A 23,505-nucleotide genomic window follows, 5' to 3' on the forward strand; every position below is an offset into this window, starting at 1 on the left:
GGCTTAAAAGGTCTTCTTACACAGGGCTGGCCCTGTGGCATAGTGGTTGAGTCCTGCGCACTCCTCTTCGGCAGGGCGGGTTCACAGGTTCCGATCTTGGGCAGAGACCTACACCACTCATCAGCAGCCATGCTGTGGCAGTGACCCACATACAAAAAATAGAGGAAGGAGACCAGCCCCATGGCTGAGTGGTTAAGTTTGCGTGCTCCGCTGCAGGCGGCCCAGTGTTTCGTCGGTTCGAATCCTGGGCGTGGACATGGCATTGCTCATCGAACCATGCTGAGGTGGCATCCCACATGCCACAACTAGAAGGACCCACAACTAAGAATATACAACTATGTACCGGGGGACTTTGGGGAGAAAAAAGGAAAAAAATAAAATCTTTAAAAAAAAAAAATAGAGGAAGACTAGCGCAGATGTTAGCTCAGGGCTAATCTTCCTCACCAAAAAAAAAGAAAAAAGGGGGGGGGGGGTCTCGTTACTCAATAATAGCCATTGTTACTTCCTATGCACTGCACAGTTCACAAATCATGGTCACATATGTAGTCTTATTTGATCCTCGCAAGTACAGGACAACTCTGGTCCACACTGAGCCTTGCTCCCACCTTCTGGCTTTGATCATACATGGTCAACATATGATGTTCCAAGATCTGAGGCATAATCAAAACTACCAATTACACAAGCCAGGTGAAAACCTATCATTTATTTTACCCTCAAAAGTCATTACTAGGGGTGTTATGGACCCCATTTAAGAAAACAGAGCCTCAGAGAAGTAAGGTGACTTGCCTGAGACCACACAGCTGGTGGGTTCCAGAACTAAGACCTGAAATTAGGTCTCTTGACTCCGCATGCACAGGAAAGGGCCTCTGGTTCACTGGTCATTGGCCAAGGGTGGGGTTGAGCATGAGAGCTGTCTTGCCCTGGCCTCTCCTCACCCCACTCAGCGCCCTCCCCTTTATATAGGGGCTCAGTTGACATCAGCTCTCTTTACTATGCCCAGACCCCTGGCCCACCTGCCACCCAATCCAGCCTCCTGCATCTCAGTCACAGTCTGCTTCCCCGCAGTGCTGGGGTCTCAGAGCAGGGTTGTGGGCACAGAGATGCCTCCATGGTCCACAGTGGGGGCAAACAGGCCCCAGAGCTGCCAGCACCCACATTGAGACATAAGGCCATGTAATTAGGAGTCTGACCTCAAAGACAAACAACAGGCTTCACTGAACCCAGCCATTCTGCTCTCCTGGGACTGACCCCAAGTGGCCACTGAGCAGACGTGGTCCTGAACATGGAGAGTACAAAGTGGGAAATGACAAAATTCTCTTTCACCAAAACATGGGTTTGCAGACGGGGGCTCTCTCTGGAAGCACTTCTCCCATTAAACATCACAAACAAACAGACACAAACGAGTAGAGATCTTGGCCCAGGCAGGCCTCAACTTCTGTCATGAACCTCCTCACCTCTCCACTCACTCACCCCCAGGGCCTGACACCTACTCTTCTCGGCTTACCCTTTCCGAGTTTTGCGCAAAGGCCCAGACACATGGAGGGCATGGCACGGGGACATGTGGAGGGGACAGCACATGGCGGCCTGCTCTCGTGAGCGTGTGCTCTCTCATTGCATGAGGAGAGAGAAAGAGGCTGCAGCTGCTCACATCAGGAACGGAAAAAAACACAGGCACAGGCAAAAACACGCAGATGCGCCCTTTAGCAGGGTTCAGCCACATGCATTTTGTTTTACAGTTGGTTCCACATCTCCCATCTCCTTCCTTGTGTTCCCAGGGGAGGAGCAGAGAAGCCAACAGCTCCTGGGGGAAGGGGCTACACTCAGTAGGAAAACAGGAAACCGAAGAGAGAAAGGGAGTTGTCACAACCGGTGGAAAAAGGAGGGATGGAAGCCTTAGAGCTTTGGGGGCCTAAAGTGCATGTTGTAGAGAGAGAGGAGCGCAAACACAACTGAAAGCGAAGTGTTACACAGGTGCAGCCATTTCCCCAAGGGGCCAGATAGACCATTAGGGCCTGGTCCCTACTTTCAAAAACATTTTCTCTTTCAGGTTCAAGTTTCAGAACTACCTTCTCATAGGAAACAGTCCACTTCAATAAAACATCAAGAAGTCTTTAAAAACACACACACAGAAAAGCTCAAACTTCTTTTTCTAAACCAGTGCCCAATGCCAGAGAGCCTCTGAGTGCTTTTGACTTAAAGAATTTATGTCAGCTTTTTTATCTGCGTGTTTCAGCACTGGCTGGACTGAATGGAACAGCTCTCGACCTCTGTCTGGGGACATGTTCTCCTGCACAGCACAAAGCCACGTCTGTACCTGCTTCATCCCGGCCTCCTCTGTACCACTACACCAGGCATAGCAGGCAATGCAAATGCTCTGATGGTGACAAGGACAATAGAGAAAATGCTTCTGTACTCACATTTGTCCCCGGGGAAGCTGAAGGAAATGCAGGATTTGACTGAGCAAATGGCCTTGCTGGAACGGCCGCATAGGATGTTGCAAGATTTGAGGCATAATCTAAATGATAAATTACACAAAGCCAGGTGAAAACCTAGGCATTTTCTGTACCTTCAAAAGTCATTATTAGGACATAAGTGGGAAGAGAACAATGAAAATGTCCTTTAACATATTAATTAGTGATCAATGTGAATATATCTCTGGGCATGTTGATAACCAGCCAAGCTTTACAACTAAAGCGTGTCAGAAAATGTTGAAGAACCCAGCCAGCAGGCCCGTGCATTTTAGTGTCTTGGGATCTGTTTGCTGTGTAGATATATATCAGGCGGGAACATCAGGGCAGTTTGGTTATTCAAGACACGACATAATGAGCCTTCGGGAGCTGGTTCCTGCTTCAAGTGGCTGACCTGGAGCGTCTTACTCACCTTCATTCCCAACAGGGTTATAAACGGCTGTGCTGTTGGGAGAAGGACACAGGGTTCCCTCTGCTGAACCGAGTACACAACGGACACCGGCGCTGGAGAAGGGGGAAAAGGGGGAACCAGGGCCTCAATAAGTTAAAGAACAACACGTGAGCCAGACAGCCCGCTCCCCTAGGCGAGGACTCGAAATAGTTGAAAATAGACGTTCAAACAAAACCTCATATGTGAATGTTCATAGCAGCATTATTCACCACAGCCAAAAGGTAGAAACAACCCAGACATACATCCAAAGATGAGTGGATAAACAAAATGTGGTATATACATACAACAGAATATTATTCAGCCATAAAAAGGTTGTACCTGCTACAACATGGATGAACCCTGAAAATATTTTGCTAAGTGAAAAAATCCAGTCACAAAAGGCCAAGTATTAAATGATTCCATTTATATGAAATGTCCAGAAGGGGCAAATCCATGGAGATAGAAAGCAGATGAGGGAGAGGAGGGAGGAATGGGGGGTGACTACTTAATGGGGATGGGGTTTCCCTTGCTGGTGATGAAAATGTGTGGGAACTAGATTGTGGTAACATTTGCACAACCCTGTGAATGTGCAAAATACCACTGAATCGTTCACTTTAAAATGGTCAAAATGGTGAGTCTTATGTGAATTTTACCACAATATAAAACAAGGGAGCCATAAATAGGAGACCTTTTTCAAATTATTTTTTAAATCATGGCAAAATACACATAACATAAAATTCACCATCTTAGCTATTTTTAAGTGTCCAGTTCAGTGGCATTAAGCATATTCACATTGTTTTGCAACCATCACCACCACCCATTTCCAGAACTCTTTTCGTCTTGCTGAAACTCTGTACCTATTAAACACTAGCTCCCCGTTTCCCCCTCCCCACAGCCCCTAGCAACCACCATCCTACTTTCTTTCTATGAACCTGACTACTCTTGGTACCTCCTATAAGTGGAATCATACGATATTTGTCTTTTTGTGACTGGCTTATTTCACTTAGCATAATGTCCTCAAGGTTCATCCATGTTGTTGCGTGTGTCAGGATTCCCTTCCTTTTTAAAGCCATTCCCCTGTATGGATATACCACATTTTGTTTACTTATTCATCTGTCGGTGGACATTTGGCTTGCTTCCACCACTTGGCTATTGTGAATGCTAAGAAAGAGAGGCCTTTTGAACGCGCTCATCTTGAAACACTTAACCCCAGTCCTGTGTTCTCCATCCTGGGCCATGTGCCCTCTTTCTCGCCTGGATTACCGCAGCCCCCTCCTTTCTGGTTTCTGGGGGTCTGCCCTTGACCCGCCGCTTTTGTTCTCGGCACAGCAGCTAGGGTCCCGTTCAGTGGAGCCAGAGCACATCACTCCTTTGCTCGGCCCTCCAATGCTCCAGTCACACTCACAGCAAAACGAAAGTCCTCACAACCAGCCCCAACACTCAGGATCTGTGCCCTTGCACCTCCCCGGCTCCTCACCCTGGAACCCTGCTCTGGTCACACTGATGTTGCCTGAGCATCCCAGGGCCTTCAAACTTGCTATTCCCTCTGCCAGGAGTGCATGTCCCCAAGACAGCCACAGGTGCATTCCATCCCCTCCTGAGTGTCCTCAGTGAGGCCCTTCCCTGACCACCCTATTTAAAGTGCACACACACACACACACGCATGCACACACACACATGCATGCACGCACGCACGCACATGCACACACACGCACATGCATGCATGCACACACACACACACACACACATACTTCCTGCCCTGCCCTGCTGTTGTCTGCTTAGCATTTACCACCAGGGATGCTATATAATGCACTTGTTTATTTTCTTTATCACCTGTTCCCCCCACCCCCCGCCCACCCCCACTAAGTGTAAGCTCCTTGAGGACAGGGATTTGGCCTGTTTTGTCCTCTACTGTTTCCCCAGCACCTAGAACAGAACATGACACACAGTAGATGCGCAGTGAACACTTGCTGAGTGCATGCATGGACCTGTTCTCACGGACAGCACTCACTTTTCAGAGAAGACCAGGCATTTCTGAGTGTGCAGTTTCCCTTTCACGTGCAGCTCCCAGTCCTAGGCCAGAAGGAAAGAAAAATGACCCAAGGAGAACTGAGTCCATGAGAAGGCAGGGGATAAGAGCCGGCTTCCGCAGCCAGGCAGGAGCTCAGAGGGCCGAGAGGCTGGACCAACCTTGCAAATACATCTCCCTGTCCTCCTCCTCTCCCTCCCAGGTTCCTCCCGGACTCCTGCTTCCCCATTCAGCCCTGACTCCATAGGCCAGACCTGCACATCCACTGCCATCTTGGACAGGGGCTCAGATGCACAAATCCCATCCTCTTCCTCTCTCAGTGCACCCTTGGTTCCACCACACGTCCCACTTTCCTCCCCGAGAGAGACCCCACTCATTTCTATAACCAGTTGGGATAATCTGGCAGATGGATTCATAGTGAGTTGAAACCTTAGAAAAGGCTTATGATAGACAAAATCCCGCATTACCTCCCAATGTTGGTCAGGCCCCTCCCGAGACTGGAGGTGAGAGGGTGTGTCCCACCTGAGTGACAGGGATGCACTTGCACCACATGACCCAAGAAGAGGTGAATGACACCCTGTGGTGTGACTCCCACTAAGCAGAGATTCTTATGCTCTGCGGATGGGGTGAGAGAAGGGAGGCAGTGCAGCCCCGTGCTTGACAGGCCCAGGCTCTGGGAGGGTCAGACCACGCTGGGATCTCCACTCTGCCACTTTCTAGCTAAAGGGCCCTGGGTAAGTCATTTCATGTCTCTGGTCCTCAGTTTTCTCATCTGCAAAATGAGAATAATAATAGTATCCGCCTCTTAGAGTTAGTGATGACACACAGAAAGGGTGTAATATATGTGAACTATTAGAATTATTATTGCTTTGCAATATTTCACTGCATCATCAATACATTTGAGGGGGCAATTTACACTATAATGGACCTTTGTTTGCAGGGACCCAAAGCATTTTACAACCACTGGGAAGGTGTCATGAGGCTCTATCTCCATTTTGCAGATGGGGAGGCTGAGGCCCTCTATTGTAATGTGTCTAGGTCTCACCTAGAATTACTCTCTTGCCCCTGATCAAAATTCTGCTAACTTTTTTCTCCCCTTTCATACTCAGAACAATGTATGTACTCCAGGAAGAGTAGCTTCTAGGCATAGCACAGAGGGAAAGTCCTCTTCAAGGAGGCAGGAGACCCCAGTTCCTGAGTCCCTTCTCTGTACCCAGGTAGGATCACTTGATCCCCAACTCAGCTCTAGCCTTCTCACCTATAAACATGGCTAAGAATCTATTACTGGCTTTAAAGCAAGGGACTGGCCCTGAAACATTTCTGAAATGAATTTTGGTTCTAATACCTGTGATTTTAATCAAGGGTACTGATGGCAAAATTCTGTTATCCATCCCCCAGATGTAACAGTGCCTTGCTCATGAGTAGTGAGAAGTGGGCTGTGGTGGAAAGCCCACCCAGGCTTCAGCTGTGGCTCCCAGACTGCCTTAGGACGACTCACCTTCAAATCAAACACCTTCTTGTCGCAGATGCTACAGATGTGTGGCAGGTGGAGGGGGGCCACACCGTGAAAGTCATTCAGCTCCTGAGCCTGCAGGGGCCGCACGGACAGCATCGCCTGCTCCTCCTTGGCCCGCCGCCGCCGGGCACCGCTGAAACCCTGTTTGCTGTTGTTTAGCCGACCCCCGAAGGAAGGAGGGGTCCTGTCTGGGGTGGGCTCCTCGGGGTCATACAGCTCATAGGGCTGGCTGGGGGGTGGAGGCCACAGGGTGGGGCCTGCTGTAAGAGCAGGCTTGCTTTGGCCAGAGAAGCCGTGGGGGCTCTCCCACTGGCTGCTTGGACCCTGCAGCAGAGGACCTACCTCGCCTTTCACGCCCCCGGCCTGCTCAGCTGTAAATCCGCCTGCCACATGCGACCCTTGGGAGTTGGGTCCGTAGAAGTCCTTGGGAAAGGCAGCTTGGCCATCTTGCCCTGAGTGGCTGTAGTGCCCTTCATAGGTCACGCTGCCCGAGGTGGAGGCCGAGGCTGGCAGGAAGCTGGGCTGACCGTCCGTTTCAGAGCCATAGGCCTGGCCGGAGCTGGCTTTGCCATACTCGTAGAATCCCGCTGCAGCAGGAGTGGGCCCAGGCTTGCCAAGGCCCAAGAGGACCGCTGGCTGGGTGGGGGTCTGAGGCATGACCCCGCTGAAAGGATGCATCACCATGGCATTAGGGGGCTGGCTGGGAAGGCTCACAGAGGGTCCTGGGCCTCGTGTCTGGCCGGGGGGAGAGAAGGCAAGTGCATTCGAGGGGAACCGGGCACTGGGCATGGCTGCAGCGTGTTGGGGCACCCCGGCGTGGCTTGGGGGGGCACTGATCACAGACGGATGCCTCAGCTGATTGAAGAGAGGCTGAGACATGGCCACTTTGGAGAGGACCTGGTTTAGGACCGTGGCGGCCGCAGTGTTGTTGGTGACGGCTGTCTGTGCCAGCTTCAGCCGGTGGAGGGTGAGCTGGGCTTGCAGTTGAGCCAGTTGGAGATTGGCAGGTGAAGGCAGCAGAGGATTCGCGTTACTGACCGAGAAGGGGTTCTTGTCCAGGAGCTTGGCGGCACTGCAGGAAGACAAAGGGCTAGATGCACACTTGGTTTTCACCAAGGGGGTTAAGGGGCCCTTTCTTCGCTTATCTGTGGTCCCCCTATATAAACAACAGCTGCCCACACTGGCCCTACGTGTGAGTCTGCAAAAATCTGCACTCACACACACACATCAATTTTAAAAAACTCCAATAGAAAAATTATTTGATGACAGAATTTTCAATCTCACTAGTTATCAAAGAGATACAAGCTAAAACCATTAGAAACAAATATTTGCCTAGCAGAATAGCAAATATTTTCTTTTTAGTAACAGCACTCAGTCCTGGTGAGAGAAAGTGGAATGGGCACAATGTCAATGATAATCTAAACTCATGCAACTTTGTTAAAAAGTAGTCTGGCAATATGCACTCACAGCCACATTCTTTGACCCAGTAATTTAATTCTGTAAACCTATCCTAAGAAAATAAGCTAAAACGCAGACAAAAGTTGATGCCCAAAGACGTTTAATAATACTATGTTATTTAAGAGTCCAAAGTTGAAAATTACAAATATATGATGGGGGGAGAGCAGGCTTTAAACTGAGTAAATTATGAGATATATCTACTAAATGAAATGCTAAGTAACCATTACTATTGGTGTAAATTTCTATTTTATTATGTAATATTTAAGACATTCAAAAAACTGTACCCAGCACCAAGCTTAAGATAGAAAACATTCCAACCCACTAAATCCCCCTTGGGTGTCTGCTCTTCCTACCCAAGCCCACCGCCATCATTGCCAATGGTAGACACTATCTTGGATTTGGTAAAGTCAAAAAACATTTAGGCACATGAGGAAATCCATATACTCTAATGTTAAGTGTAAAAAGCAGCCTTTGAAATTGCATACATAGTGAATTGTGTATACGTTTGTGCCAAACACATTTTCACCCTTATCCTCATTTCACGTCCAAAAGCAGCAAGAATCAGGCTTCCTTCAAGGCACTCTCAAACCCAACTAGCAAAAGGAATAACCAAAAAAACTGCAAGTGAGGAGTCTGAACTTGAGTCGTAAGCAGTAGTGGGCTCTCACAGAACCTTATTGTGGGGGTGTTCTGTCTGACATGTGCCTTTCATGTGACCTCTGTTGGTTGGTTATGGTGTTTTCTGGACCAAAACCCAGGATGCATGGTCTGGAAAGGGGACAGTTTCCCAGAAAGTCTGGGATATGTGGTTACTATGGTCTGGGCTCTTCTGTAAGACCACTTTTCCCGGGCTTTAAACTCCCCTTCCGGGGGGCAGGGGTGGATGTAATCAGGAAATGTGTTTGGGATGTTGATGAACTGGAATTCCCACGACATGTTAATGGGTAGAACGGGACTGTGCATTTGATGTTGGGATTACCGTGGGCAGCCCAGGCTGTACATTCAGCATGCCTATGGAAGTGTGGGGCAGAAATTGCAAAGCGGGGACACTTTAGACAAGGTCTCCACTGTCACAGGCTCTGTACAGTAAAAGTCTGATGATGAGGAAACAAAGGAGAGAGGCTGGGGGCTAGGCACGGGTGAGGAAAAAAAGGGAGGCGTGGAAATCATTGGACAAGTCACACCTTTCCCATTTTAGAGACACTTTGAGGAAAGAGAGCTTCTGGTTAGGCTGACACTTTTCATGGGCCTGAGAGAATGGTGGGAGGCAGGTGGCGAGGAAGGCAAGTGGGAGAGATTCTCGCACTTACTGCAACACTACTGTGTGACCAGTGCTCAGTCTACGTTATCTCATAGTCCTCTCGATGAGTCCTATGGGGTAGGTAATTTTCACCCCAACTTTGCAGGGCAAGAACCTAAAGCCCAGAGGGATTAGGTGACCCACTTAATGACCACTCACTGTTGGTGAGCACAGACTCACCAGACAGAGTAGGATTCAAACCCCAGCCAGGCTTTGAAAGACGAAGGGGCACAGCTGGTTAAGTGTGCAGCTTCTCAGCCCAACCTGGGTACATCTTCTTGGGCTGCTTCACTGTTTTGATTGAAGTTAGTTCTCAGAACATCAGGCACATCCACATTCAAGTACAAGTACAAAACACATTTCAGAGCCAGATTAAAATGACTTTGGGTTACTCTCTCCCATTCTGTGAGAAATCAAGAATTTTCTATAAGTCATTAAAGAGACACTACCTTCACCCAGACAGCAGCTGAGCTGTGCTCCAAGGGCAGAACAAGCTGGCTGCATTTTAAGATATTGGAGCGTTGCGGGGATCAAGGTTAAATGTGGTTACAGACTTTTCTCCTCTGGGTGGTTGTGCTGGTTGCAGCCAAGCCTTGGTGTGGCTCAGACACAAATCATGGCAGCAGCAGAGTTGGGGAAGCGCTAATAGTCTACGTAGGCGAGAATATGAAAGGAAGAGGAGGATGGTCAAGAGTCTGATGATAGATTTCTACTTGTGTAGCATTAAGTAGCTGAGCTTTAGAAGAGCAATTAAGCTTAACTCAAAACCCTGCTCACACAGGGCCAACCCTTCCCAGGTTTGTCCACAACGTAGCCTGTCCTTGCTAACAAGGCGATAATGAGGTGCCAACTTGGTTTCCATGGCCAGAATAAGACAAGGTTGCTTTTGTTTTTCCCAGAGAAGTCAGCTGTATTTTCTAAAACTGTGTTCTAGGCTGGAGGGAGCTCTTGCTAGAGATTTCCCTTCACCTCTGAAAGCACACTGGAGGAAGAGCTGTCTTTCCAACTAGGAAAGCCAACCACGCTGGGTATTTGTGGGTCAGCTATGGAAACCAGTGCTTTTCTGGGTACGGCTGAGGTTATAGAAGTGTACCCATTCAGATCCAGCATGAAATAAGAAGACTAGCCAGATTTTCTTCCCAACTTCCACTTTGCCTAGCAAATTCTTATTGTCCCCAACCTTAATCAACCTTGAGTAGAAGTGATTTCACATGAATCATCAGAGAACTAGATACCTCTTTTGAACCAAACACCCTTAGATAAACAAAAAAAGACACATCATCCTATTTTTTTTAAGAGCCTTAAAAGCTTTCAAATTCTTAGCCTACAAGAGTTAATAACCTAAAATTCAGGTCCGTATAGCCACCATATTTCTGAGCCAAAAATTGGGGCATATGATCTGACACCCCTAGGGTCTAGGACTATGTCACCCTCCTGTCTTCCCACTACCTTGACTTGTCACTGTTACATCACTTAGCACACTCTGCCTTGTTTTAAAACTAATTGCTTATGAGTCTTTCTCCTCCATTAGACTTAAGTTCCACAAGGGAAGGGAGCATGTCTTTAAGATTCTCGTGTTTCCCTGACACACTGCCTCACACTTGGAGGGTGAACAGAACAAAGAAGGAAGATGATAAGCATGGCTCATGGTGGCTTAAGGAGATATGGACACCTCTTTTGAGAGGATTTCTGTGGATAAAGGCCCTCAAATAATTCAAAGAGAAGAACCTAAATACACCCAGAAAGCAAATGGATTTTGCTGTTGTTTACAGCTAAAACTGCAAGCAGGTACAGAGTCACCCACGTAGGGGACTGTCTTCAATTCCCCACTTCAAAGCAGGAGTTCAAAGATACTCTTCTCCCTGTCTGAATCTAGGTTTTGAATTTGAATGGATAATCCCTGTGGTAGGCTGAATAATGGCTCCCCCCAAAGATATCCACGTTCTAATTCTCAGAACCCGTGAATTACACGGTAAAGGGAACTCTGCAGGTGTGATTAAATTAAGGATCTTGAGACAGTGAAATTATCCTGGATTGTCTGGGTAGGCCCAATGTAATAACAAGCATCATAAAATGGAGGCAGGAGGATCAGAGTCAGAGAGAGAAGATGTAAGGATGGAAGCAGAGGTTAGAGAGGAGAGAGGATGCTGTGTTGCTGGCTTTGAAGATGGAAGAAGGGGCCATGAGCCAAGGAAATGCAGGCACTCTCTAGATACTGAAAAAGGCAAGGGAATAAATGTTCCCCTAGAGCCTCCAGAAGGAACCAGCCCTGCTGACACCTTTACTTTCGTCCGGTGAGACTGATTTTGGACTTTCGACCTCTAGAACCATTAGATAAGAAATTTATGTTGATGTAAGCCACTAAATTTATAGTAATTTGTTACAGCAGCAATAGGAGGCTAATACAATCCACCAAGACAATTAGATGCAAAGAGGCTTCCACTCAGAGAGGCAGTGGTGGGTGTGGGGACATTGGCTGGATCTTGTCGGTGTGAATTCATGCCCCCTGAGGTCCTGGGGAGCTCAGACCAACTGACTGGGCATCCGAAGACCCTCTGAGAACTTAGCCAGGAGCCAATTCTGTACAAGCCAGAAAAACCCAGAGGTCTCTTCCTTTTCAAAGTCAGCTTTCTTTATCCAGCTGGAGCAATGGCAACCTGGGAAAGCTTAGAATTGCAGATCTTTAGAGATCAATTCATCCACTCCCTTTATTAACAAAGAGAGAAAGTGACTTGCCCTAGCCATATAACTGGGTAGCAGTAAAACCTTAATGAGAACCCAAATCATTCAAACCAGCTTCTAGTGCCCCACAAAACAGCCTTGTCCCAAAAACCCTAACTAAGCCCCAGGACCATCTATTTCATCACCACATTATCACCTCTACCCGTATTTATCTGTGGTCCGTCCTTCTGTTCAGAGAGATATTGGGCACTGGAGAAATGCAAAGATACAGACCACTTCTGTGACCGCCATAAGCGCCAGAGGCGATAGCAGGCATGCCCCCTTGTCTGGGGAGTGGGTAGGGGGCTAGGTTCTATGCACCTGCCTCATCCTCTCTGCTAAACTGTGTGCAGCAGCCCTGTTTGCAGTAACACGGTTAAGCATCAGATCTGAGGATGCGGAAGAGCAGCACAGTGAGTTACATTACCCGAGCATCCGGCACAGACCTAGACTATCTATCACACAGCCACAGAGAAGGCTGGTCCACACCCACAGAAGAAACCTCAGCCAGCCACTCTGATTCATCCAGGCCTCTACAAGGCTCACTGCCCCCAGGGCTGAGGTCCCCTTTCTGAGCCATTAATTGTTACAAAGAATTCACAGTGCATAAGAACATTAAAAGCTTTGGTTCCTGCTTGCTTAGAAAGTTGTTGTTGTTGTTGTTGTTTTAAATTAAAGCAGCATTTCTCTCAAGAGTTTTAAAAACAAAATATAATATGAAGGAGAACTAGTTACCCTTTAATGCCAAGAGATTTAGGAGATCCAGATGAAAACTGTTTCTAATGGTTTAATTCCATAGTGTCAAAAGGATGTGCAAAATATTGTATCCACCGGGAGAGTGCAACAGCTGTCCCAGCTTGACAATGCTCATTATTTGTCCCAAAGCTCTTTCACATTTTATTGTGAGTCCCAAGCAGGATGAAATGATGGATTAGTATTTGGGTACAAGGAGTGAGGCAAAGTGTCCTTCCTCCATTTGAGCCAGGGTGCTGGAAATTCAGCGAGACTTTTGTGATATAATCTATCCTGTTCTGAAAGGAAAGGAGAGCGTCCAAGACACAGGCAGTGGCCGTGGGGCCTCTGCTCTGACTCCATCAAAGGGCCAACAAGGCATTCATGAGTCTGTCCACTCAGCCCACATGGATTATGCATCTATTACGAGCCAGGGAAAGCTGCTAGGTGGTGGGAATACAGAGATTGGAAAAGAGAAATCTTCCTGAGGTCTCAGGGGAGACAGACCAACGCAGAGAGTGATGAATATTCCGACAGAGGTAAGCACAAGGCAGCAAAGCACAGGAGGAAGTGGTTCAAGCCTCAGCCGTTTTAGAGAAGTGTAACAAACGAAAGAAAAGGCCAACTCAAGGGCTGTCCCTGAACTCTGAACAAAAACTTACAAACATCCTGGGCTTATTAATCCATCTACAGATGCAAAGATGCATCAGCTGTCGGCGACAGGCAGCTGTAGGGTGAACTGTGGTCAGAGACACAGGCTTCCATCTGCGGCTTACTGGTTGTGTGATTGGGGGAAAATCACTTAATGTTTTTGACTCTCAGCACTTCCTCATCTGTAAAATGGGAATAGTAATCTCCCTCGAATATGACACAGAACTGGCCAATCAGAGCCCCTAGCCACAGTGACTGGCCCAGGGATGGACACTCCCTGACATTTCGTTAGAACTATCTGGAGAGACATTCCTTTGTCACGCCATGCCTGGGTTGCTAAATTGGTTGCATTTAAGCCACTATTTAAGGAGAGGTTCAGAGAGGCAGCTCTGGCACACAAGGGACAGAATGCCTCAGCCCTCATCAAGGGGCAGTTTCTAATCGACTGAGACCCTTCCATTTCTCAGCCCCTAACAGGCCATTTTGTAGTCCTAAGAAATGGCTTTATTCAAGGCGTTAGTTATCCCTTTAGGAGAAAAGGATCATTGTTAAAGATACAATGGTTCTTTAGTCTTCTTTCCCTTGGAGGAGAAGGGAGGATACAGTGAGTACCCACTGGGCTGTGGGCTGCCCTGGATGAGCTAGGGGTAGGAGTCAGGCATCCTGGGCCCTAGTCCTAACCCATGACATGCTTCTCAGCTGTGTCGCAGTGGGAAACAGACTTTACCTCTCTGAGCATCAGTGTCCTCATTTATAAAAAGAGAAGTCACAAGCTTTTCTCATTTACATTACGAGGGTTATGCGGGGTTAAGAGTTGTCAGAATGCTCTGCAAACTGTTAGGTGCTGCACAGATGTAAGCGTGTGGCATTGTCCGGAAGATGATTGGAAAGAGGACGTTTGCTGTGTGATCACAACATACCCTTCCTTTCAGAAAACATTCCCCCACAGAGGAAGCCGTGTTTGTCACTCGCATCCTTGGAGATAATCTTATTGCCTCTAGGATTCAGGGTAGAATGGGGGGGTGGGGGGGAGCGGAGCATTGCCCAGAGGCTAAGAGCTCAGGTTTCAGAGTTAGGATCAACCTGGGTAGGAATTCCAGTTTGCCACTTAGAAGCTGGGGACTCTGGGCAAATACTTATCCTCTCTAAGCCTCAGGGTCCTCATCAGTGAAACAAGGACGGCTCTATCTAAGCCATAGGCTTGTTCTAGAGTTAAATGTACATAAACTGTTAGGCACAGTTCCTAGCACGAAGTAAGCACTCACTAAACAAATGCAGCGGTGACCATTACTACTAGTCTCTTCACCATTACCATTAGCATTACTATTACTCTCACTATCATCTTCATCTTCCCCATCAATGCAGACAGCAGGTGAGCTCTGCCGAGGCAGAGAGACAAATGTTCCTTAGAGACACAGAGATGGATGACAGAAAACACAAAGAGACGCAAAGATGGAGAGAAGGGAAGTAAAGAATAAGGGTGGACATCTGCTGAGAGGGGAGTGAGCAGGAGTGGGGACTGGGATTGAGGGGAAGAGAAAGTTCTAACAGCTGCTGGGTGAACCGGATAAGCAGCCCACAATAGACCGAAAGAGCTAGGGAATAACAACAAGGGCGCAGCTGAAGCTCCGTGGGGTGAAGGCATGCGGATTCACAACGAGCTCTGCCCTGGTAACATGCAGCCATCCAGGAGCAAAAGCCAAGAACCTCAGCCCAGAGTGCAGCAGAGTCTACACCAACCCGACTGGTCACATTTTCAGTAAGCACAATATCTTCCAAGAGAACCAATCAGGAATTTAAGTTCACTTCCAGTTCAACTCGGTTCCCTTTGCAGGCCAAGTAGTGAATATGCCATTTCTTCTTATGTGCTAAGACATAAAAGATAATCCAGGCGAGAGAGTTCCTGACCAGGCAAGAGAAGGATTTCCAGAGCTGGTCACACCTTTACAGCTTGGCAAAATCAACTAACGTGCAATGCTCAGGGCCAGGTCTGTGCTGGGCCCTGCCCTTCCGCTGCCTCCTGGGTGCTGAACTTCAGATCGTAAATTCTCAATTCTATTGTGAGGCTCTTAGAAGCTGGGTCAGGATGTGAACCAGAGGGAACAGTGACCCTAATACCAGGTTACAAAGATGACAAGGAAGGTACTACAGTAACATTGGGGCTGAAGTTCAAACTCTAGCTAAGCCCAGTGAAGTTGGCATAATATGTGAATCAGCCCAAGTCACACGGCTAGGCAGTGGAGAGCTGGGACTGGAACCCAGGTCCCCTCGTTCCTTAGGGCTAATGCAGCCAATACCGTGGGACCCATTCCATCAACGTTCACCAGATGAGTCTTCTTTTCAGGGAGAAGAGTGAGATGACACACTTCTTTGACAGTGCTGTCTTCTTGGTAACAATAGGGCCACTGGATTATCACTAGCCAGGCCTCCGTGACTAATTCTGAGATTACTGGTCAATGCCGGCCTTATCCCACGTTTGGGCTTTCGCCACGGCATTACCATGTGGTGACTCACATCACCATGACACCTCCTGGAGTGATTCATAACAGCAATGATAATCCTCTCATCTCTGCGTTGTTTTTCAGTTGGAGTGATAATAAGTGTTTCATCTCATTAGCTGTCTGATCTCCAGGACAACCATATGCGTAGGTAAGTCTAATAGGACCATTTCCAGTTTCTACTAAGAAGACTGAGACCAAGAAAGGTCGGATGGCCCACCCAAGGGCATCCAGTGGATAACGGACTTGGCTGGGACTTGAACCAGAGTCTTTTTAGTGTAAGGCCAGTATTCTATCCTCTGTTTGGATGTCCATAAAGGGGGGACTTCTAAAGCCACATTCCTGGCCCTACTTCCTCAGATGTGATTTTTTTGGTTTGTTTAAAAGTACTAAATACAAATCTTTTTCCTTTATTCTGTGTTTTTTCTCCCAACTCGTCATAGCGGTTTTTAATTTTTTTCCAGCTTTATTGAGATATAATTGACACATAGCACTGTATAAGTTTAAGGTGTACAAAATAATGATTCGATATATGTATATATTGTGAAATGATTACCACAAGAAGTTTAGTTAACACATCCAGGAGGTGGTTTTAAATAATACATCTGGTATCAAATCACCAGGCTTTTGGTCCATTAAACTCTGTACCACTGTTATCAGGCAGAACAAGATTCTCGGAACCAGGGGAACATCAGGTCACGAAGGGGCAGCTGGTGGTTTTATAACTGACAAGAGAGGGCCTGCCTTTCCTGCTGGAGTTATTAGAAAGGCTCAAAATGTGCAAAAGAGAACTGATAATGCAGCAAATGCAGACAAAATAATACACATTCTGCTGGTGTCATAACAGGAAAGACTCGAAGCAAAGAGAGAAGTAATGTCAACTTCACCACCAAGAACCGTATATTAGTTTTTTTTCTTTTCTTTCCTTTTGTACCATTTTACTCCTTTAAAATATCCTTTATTTTATAAAATGATGATATTGTAGGTGGGAATTATTTTTAATATTCATATATTTGTTTTGTTTTGAATTTTAAAACTACAAAAATAAGAACATGACAAATACTTATGAATTCATTGCCCATCTCCCCAAATTAACAAATGCTACTGTTACGGCCATTTTTGCCTTAGATATTTTTGATCAAAAAAATAAAATTATACATATGAAATTGAAATCCCCTTTGAGTCTCTGCCCCGTCTAATTCTACCACTGCCTCCCTGGTGATGTCACATGTGATGTGTGTGTCTATTTATCATCTATCTGCCTGTTTATCTATCTGTGTCAATCTACATATAGAAAAAGTATAAAAATAAGAGACTTTTTCCATACATGTGTGTATTCATAAAGCAGCATGTAGGACTGGTTTCAACAATATTTCTCCTAAAGAAACAAATGCATATTCTCCCAAGCTTCTTTGCACGCACTGCAGACTGAAGGCAGCATGGTGGAGTGAAAAACTTGGTAAGCTAGAAATCAGAAGACCCAGCCCTGGTCCCACAGCCACTGTTTTACTCCCTATGGGATTGTAGGTCAGTCAACTTCCCTTTTTTTTTTGTAAGATGAGAAAGCTGGATGAAAGGATCTCCAAGGTCTCTCCCACCTTTGAAATCTGATGACTCTGAGGTTTAATTTCCTCACCTGTCAAAAGGAGATAATAATGTCTGCTATGCTAGCTGTTGCAAAGATCAGACATGATGTGCGGTTGCTTTGCAAAGCATGATGATGATGATAATATTATTATTATTACTGAATAATATTTAATAATAACAATTATTATTATTACTGCTCACAGATTAAGCTATTTTTAAGCTCCTGGGAAGGATTTTAAAGAAACCATTGTTACATATACGGCTTGGTTCAGAGGTATGTGTTGCAGGCCAGCCAGCAGGAACTAATTTAATTTCTTCCATCCTTGTTCTCTTGGGCAGGCAGTTCTGCACAAACAGAGGCTCTCTTTACTCTAACCATGAAGATCTGATGCATGAAATACCAAAAGTCCCTCATTATAAGATGCTCTCCTTGGAGAGCAGTCCACAGACAGAACCGGGCTTTGACAGCAAAATACAGTTTGAATCCATTCGGGGCTGAAGTTGTTCTGTCTGCCACACAATTCTTCAGGAAATCCATGTTGGGCAGAATTTCATCGGTTTTGTGCAGGCTAAAATCGATGGAGTTGGTTTGATTTCAGGGGTTAGGAGAGATCTTTCTGTTTTCTCACTAACATAAGATATGGTGACCTCTCAACAGACAAACTTTTGCGGGGAGCATCAGAGTCTTTTGAGATGGAAAAACAAGCTGTTTGAAATGTATATTTAAAATCTGCTGCACAACGTTCCTTAAGAAGCCAAATGTTAGTGTTTATACATGGAAATGAAACATTTAGGGGTTTATAGGCCAATTCTGCCCCTGTGAAGGACACTGTGCATAAAAATATGATGCCTTTGCATGTACTTTTCCCTCTCCCGGACAACCTCCTTACTCCCCCTCACCTAGGTAACTACCATCCTTCAACATGCAGTTCAGATGTCACCTCCTCCAGGAAGCCTGCTGTGACTCCTGCCCCCATCCAGTGCATGCTGATGCTCCTTCTACGATCCCCAAAAATGCCCTGCTGCTCTGTTAGCCTCAATTACATTCTCTTCTAACTCTTAGCACCCTCTCTCATAATTGTCTGCTCAATCATTCGCCTGACTTCCTCACTGCCCCACGACAATTTTGAAGGCAGGAATTCTATGTCCTGTTTCACGTCACAGAGCCTGGCACATGGTAGGTTGTGGAACCAATAAACATTTCTATACAGGTGGGCACCTGCTCCAAATGTCTATGTGTCAAGATAATAGTAGTGTATCACACTCTCAATTTGTTGTCCTCGCTAAATGTTCCATGTGTGCATTGCTACAAGGCTTTGAAGATGAAGCTCTGTAAAGAATGTAGATTAGATTCAGTCTTTGAACACTGTCAAAATTATGTAAATACCACGAACCACGTCAAGTAGACAATTCTAAAATATTCAGCAAACAGACTTGTTGCCACATTTTTCCTTTCAACTAAATCTGAAGAAAACGTGGTTTCAGTGTGTGATCTGAAGCGATGTAAGTGTCTAATCTACACGATTCCGAAATGAAACACATGCTCCAGGAATGTCCCTATGTTCTCTGAACTTTATTTTCAGTAGTTTATGTCACTGAGATTTTCTGGTAAATGTACAAGGATGGTTATAAAATTCAAGCCAATTTTAAACCAAAATAAAATTTTAGATTAATTTTAAAGAATTAAAATTCTCAATCAAAATAGCTGGTCTTTTCCTAGAGTTGCCTGTCTGTTAACCTGGACATTTTAACCAATATGATTTAAGCAAAATACCAGGATTCCAGATGAAACTGAATAAGCCGTGTGGGGTAGTGGGGGGGCGCTGTTTTGTTGGAAGTAGACCCACTTCTTACACAGGCTCTGCCACCAGTAACCGTACCTCTTATTGTAGTCATTTCACCCTGTGGACCTTAGCTTCCTCATCTGTAAAGTGGGAGGGTCAGATGAGACAACATTTAAGGGTCCTTTATGCCTTGTGATTTTAGGATGGTGGGTGTTTTCTTAAAGCTGTTATTGATGACACATGGACAAGTTAGGATGATCTGGCCGTGGTGTAGAGAGAGCTTGCAGCGCGGAGAGATCTGAGTTTCTAGCAGCCTCTACCACTCCTCTGCTCCTGGGTGACTTCAGAGAGAGCCACTTAATCTCTGCTTAACAGACTAACTGTAAAATGACAAGATGAAACCGCAGCCGTGATTTCCAAACTCTGGTGGGCATCAGGAGAGCTTCTTAAAACACAGATGCTGGGCTCATCCCCAGGTTCTGTCTCAGAAGGGCTGGGTTGGGGCCTGAGAATGTGTACTTCTAACAAACCCAGGTGATACTGATGCTGCACTTTGAGAACCACTGGACTAGGATATCTTGACCCTACCTTCCAACTCTAAGAATCTATGGCGAGCTATAAGAAATTTAGTAACTACTGTATTTCCAACGAGCCATCTTTACCTACTAGTCACCAAGTACACCAAAAAGGGGCTTCCTTTTCCATGGGGGCTTCAGATACTGCAAAAATAGCTTCAGGGGGCACATACAATTACCCTTATATCTACCTTTCTTTAAAAGCCTCAATCGACATGTTCAACAACATTTGGCCTCCTGGAATCAAAGCACTCAAGGTTCATAAAACCTCAGATAATTTAGTTAGGTGAGTGATTGGCTCCGCGTCATGTTATCAGGTTTGTTGAATAGGAAGAAAGCATAGCTCCATGCACACTGAGTTCACTAACGCAGAGAACAGAAGGGTCAGACTCCAAAATGCCAAAAATTCTTTAGTCAAGCAACGTTATCATTATGAGAAAGTCCACCTTCCTAAGTCACCCTAGACTAAAAAATTTTTTTTAATAAAATCATCTATATCACTAGATTTCGAACTTGCTGACACTGCAATTACTTGGGGTGATTTAAAAAATACTCATGCTTGGGTCACATCCCCAGAGATTCTGAGTCACCCTAGTCATTGGGATTTTTAATAGCTCCCCAGGAGAACTATTGTGAAGCAAAGTCTGAGACTCATCAATCTATAAAGGAATAGAATCAATCTGTTCTTCATTACTTTAAGCCCTATAAGCCATTTTGTCACTACAAACAGCATGACTACTTGTCTTAAATTATACTTAAGAATAAATTCTGAAATTTCTATAAGCCTGCAAAAGGTCACACACACAGTGGGCAATCAATCAATATTTCTTAGCTATATTGAAGCATCTTTCACACAGTTCAATAAGTGTTTTTTTGTGGCGAGGCTTCCCCCAGAGTATGCATAGGGTTTCTGCTGCAGAGAGCCAGGTGAGGTTTGCTGGGGGAGTGACTCTTTTACCTTCTAAGTTATAAGCACCTTGAAGACATCATCCATGTCCTAAAGTCTTTCAAATTCCTGAGTGTCTGGCTCAGTGCCTGGCAAATTAGAGGTACCGAACAAATACGTATTCAACTCACTTGGATTTACGACTGTCTCTGAGCCTATGGGAACATAGATCTTAGCAAATTATGCTGTGTTTCACTGTGAAGTATGAGGTATATGTTTCTGTGTGTGTATTGAGAAAGTGCACTGTTTAATTCTTTTAAATTCCTCAGAGTAAATGAGAATATTAAGGTTGAAACTTTATAAATATACCATATAACTATTTACTTGAGAAAGCATCCATTTCCCAAAGCGGATGGGAGTTTCTAGAAGAAAGAAACATAACTTTCTGACTATAGCCAACAAAACACAGGTGCCTGTGAGTAAGGCAGAGAATATGAGATGTAGGTTGCTTCTGGCTTCTGCCTCTATTTTACAAGGCTGTGGCTGCATGAAAGTTACTGCAGAGAGGAGATAAAAAGCAACAACAGTAGAGGGACACGCCCGTCTCGGTTACATTTGCATGTGCCATTCTGGATATTTTCTCAGATCACCACAAACGACACCTGTGGCTAAGATCCAAGCAGATTGAGAACTGCCTTGGCTGAGGCAGGAAAGAATGGGTAAACTCAAAGTCTGACTTTACACTCAGAACTGCTCTCCAGCGCTTTCCCCTGCTACCCCATCCATTGCTAATTAGGAGCAGCCAAGGCTTGACATGTACACAGTTCTCTATGGTAAAATTGATTATTATATTACTATGGAAAATAAGGAAGTCATTTCATTTGAAATATCAAATTCCACAAAATCATACGTGGCAGCTGTTAGTGCATGCACATGGGGGAGGGGGCAAATGCGTGAAAATATTAACCCTCTCCCCCTCAGTTTTCTGACATCTTAGCAAAGATGTGCAAAAAATAAAAAAAGATTCCAACACATATAAGGCATAAACCAAGGGCAAAGCTACATAATAGATGTTTTTAAGGTTAAAAAATTCCCATGATGTAAGATACATCATACACGCCATTTTACCAGTGTGGATTTGCTTTACACACTTGCAAGTAGAAAACCAGTCTTCCTCTCTGGAACGTGTTGAAGCTACATTTAATTGCCTCTGATAAAGAAATGAGGTGAGTCATGTTTGGTTGTGCTGGAGCCTGCTAACAGATCATCACACCCATGTCCAAATATGTCCCCTGAACCTCACGACAAAAGTTTATACACTTCCTTGCTTGGAGACTATTAAAATAGTTTTGTTTTGAAATTTAACTTTACTTAAGGATACCTAACAGTTGCTGAAAGGCATATCACGGCTCCTTCAGAGGTGCTTAGAAGCAACTTTCAAGCGTTCTTTCTTGGCAAAACATCCCCTGTTCATGAATCGTAACTTGGCACTCCCCTCCCGGTTCATGAGGGACTCCGCACTCAACAGATACGAGACATTTCAAACGCCTTTACGTTCATTTTCCATCATTGACAAATTCCAGCAATTAACATAAAACACCTCAACCTTAAAAGACCCCCATCATTCATAAGGTTTCAGGATTCCAAAAATGTCCCCTTCCCTTCTGTCAGATCTGGCGATAACACAATCTGTTTTCCCTGGCTGCGCGACTTTTCTTTTTTAGTTTAGTAACCAGCGTAAAAAGAGCATCTAGACTTCCTGACACTGGGATCGCTGATTTCACCGGGGTCATGGGGGGCTGTGTTTAGGTCACATGTTACCCTGCCCTTGTGAATCATTTATTACAATTTTTTTAAACAGGAGGGGGTGGGGATACAGACAAATCGCATACTCATGCACAAATGCTTAGCGCCAAGAACATGGTCAGAAGTGCCGCTTGGACTAGAGAATAAAAAGAAAACCCTTGATGTCCCCCTTGTGCTGGGGAAAGGTAGAATGACGTCATGCAAGCTTACCTTTCTGAAAAAGACCAGGACGCCTGGCATTGAGGGCTCACCTGAGGCCACCGAAGCCGGGAGTCATTTTGGGTGTCGCGTATGTGCCTCCCTAGAAAATTCCAACGACATTCTACCAGCTTTCCGTGTGCCAATCATGACAAGCATCCACTTAAACTCTCCCGAGTCTGGGAAGGGGCAGACGAGGGGGAAAGCAAGCGAGGAGCGAGCAAAAGAGAAAGAGAGGTCCCAGCGCACCGCATACCCATCTGGAAGGGGGAGTCACATGCCACAGGAGCCATTCCTGCTGCATTACACATGCTGAGTGTAAATGGCAAACAATATCAGTCAATGTTTATGCCACATGTTCTCAGCCTCTTCACATATCAACACCCAGGCCAGCTCTACCCCGACAGGCCGCCTGAAAGCGCTTCTGAGGGAGGAGGTTTTGGGCTAATCATGGGGTCATTTTAATGAAATTCCACAGCCTCCTGTCCTGGTTTACTTTCTTAACTGTTGCTGTTGGTAGTGGTAGTGATGGTAGTTTGTTTTTTGTTTACCTGCTTGTTTTTTAGTCTGGGTTTTCACAGGCGACAATTTGGTCCTGGAGGTCCCTAAAGGACCTTTAGTGATGTGGCCATATCAGACAGCACAGACAAACTGACTCTCACCCTGCAAACCTCCTGAACAGCTGGCCCCTTCGTTTTTGTTCTATTGTGCAGCAGGAGATGGAGTGAGGCTACTCTTCATTTCACCTGCCCCATGGTAACTGCTCAATACTTTCAGCAGGAGAAATGGATTGTTTTCTGCTCTAAGCAGTGGCTCTTAACTGGGGGCGATCCCCACCCCACCCCAGGGAAAGTTGGAGACATTCT

General features: G+C 45.8%; 1 protein-coding gene across 7 annotated transcripts in view; it reads right to left on the reverse strand.

Moving 5' to 3' along the window:
• Positions 1–23,505, reverse strand: part of RBM20 (RNA binding motif protein 20) — a 189,328-nt gene that overhangs the window by 47,676 nt on the left and 118,147 nt on the right. For 2 of the 7 annotated variants that reach the window (XM_003363408.5, XM_023639481.2), the window contains exons 2-5: positions 6,426–7,515; positions 4,910–4,971; positions 2,881–2,972; positions 2,418–2,515 (exon numbers count right to left, since the gene is read on the reverse strand). In XM_003363408.5, the coding sequence (XP_003363456.2) occupies positions 2,418–2,515; positions 2,881–2,972; positions 4,910–4,971; positions 6,426–7,515 (1,342 nt within the window). Of the gene's footprint in view, positions 1–2,417; positions 2,516–2,880; positions 2,973–4,909; positions 4,972–6,425; positions 7,516–9,381; positions 10,438–22,651; positions 22,967–23,505 lie in introns of those variants that run through there. The other 5 variants (XM_070220936.1, XM_023639469.2, XM_023639485.2 and 2 more) reach the window with 5 other exon arrangements.

The sequence above is a fragment of the Equus caballus genome, chromosome 1 (assembly GCF_041296265.1).
Source record: "Equus caballus isolate H_3958 breed thoroughbred chromosome 1, TB-T2T, whole genome shotgun sequence".
NCBI lineage: Eukaryota > Metazoa > Chordata > Mammalia > Perissodactyla > Equidae > Equus > Equus caballus.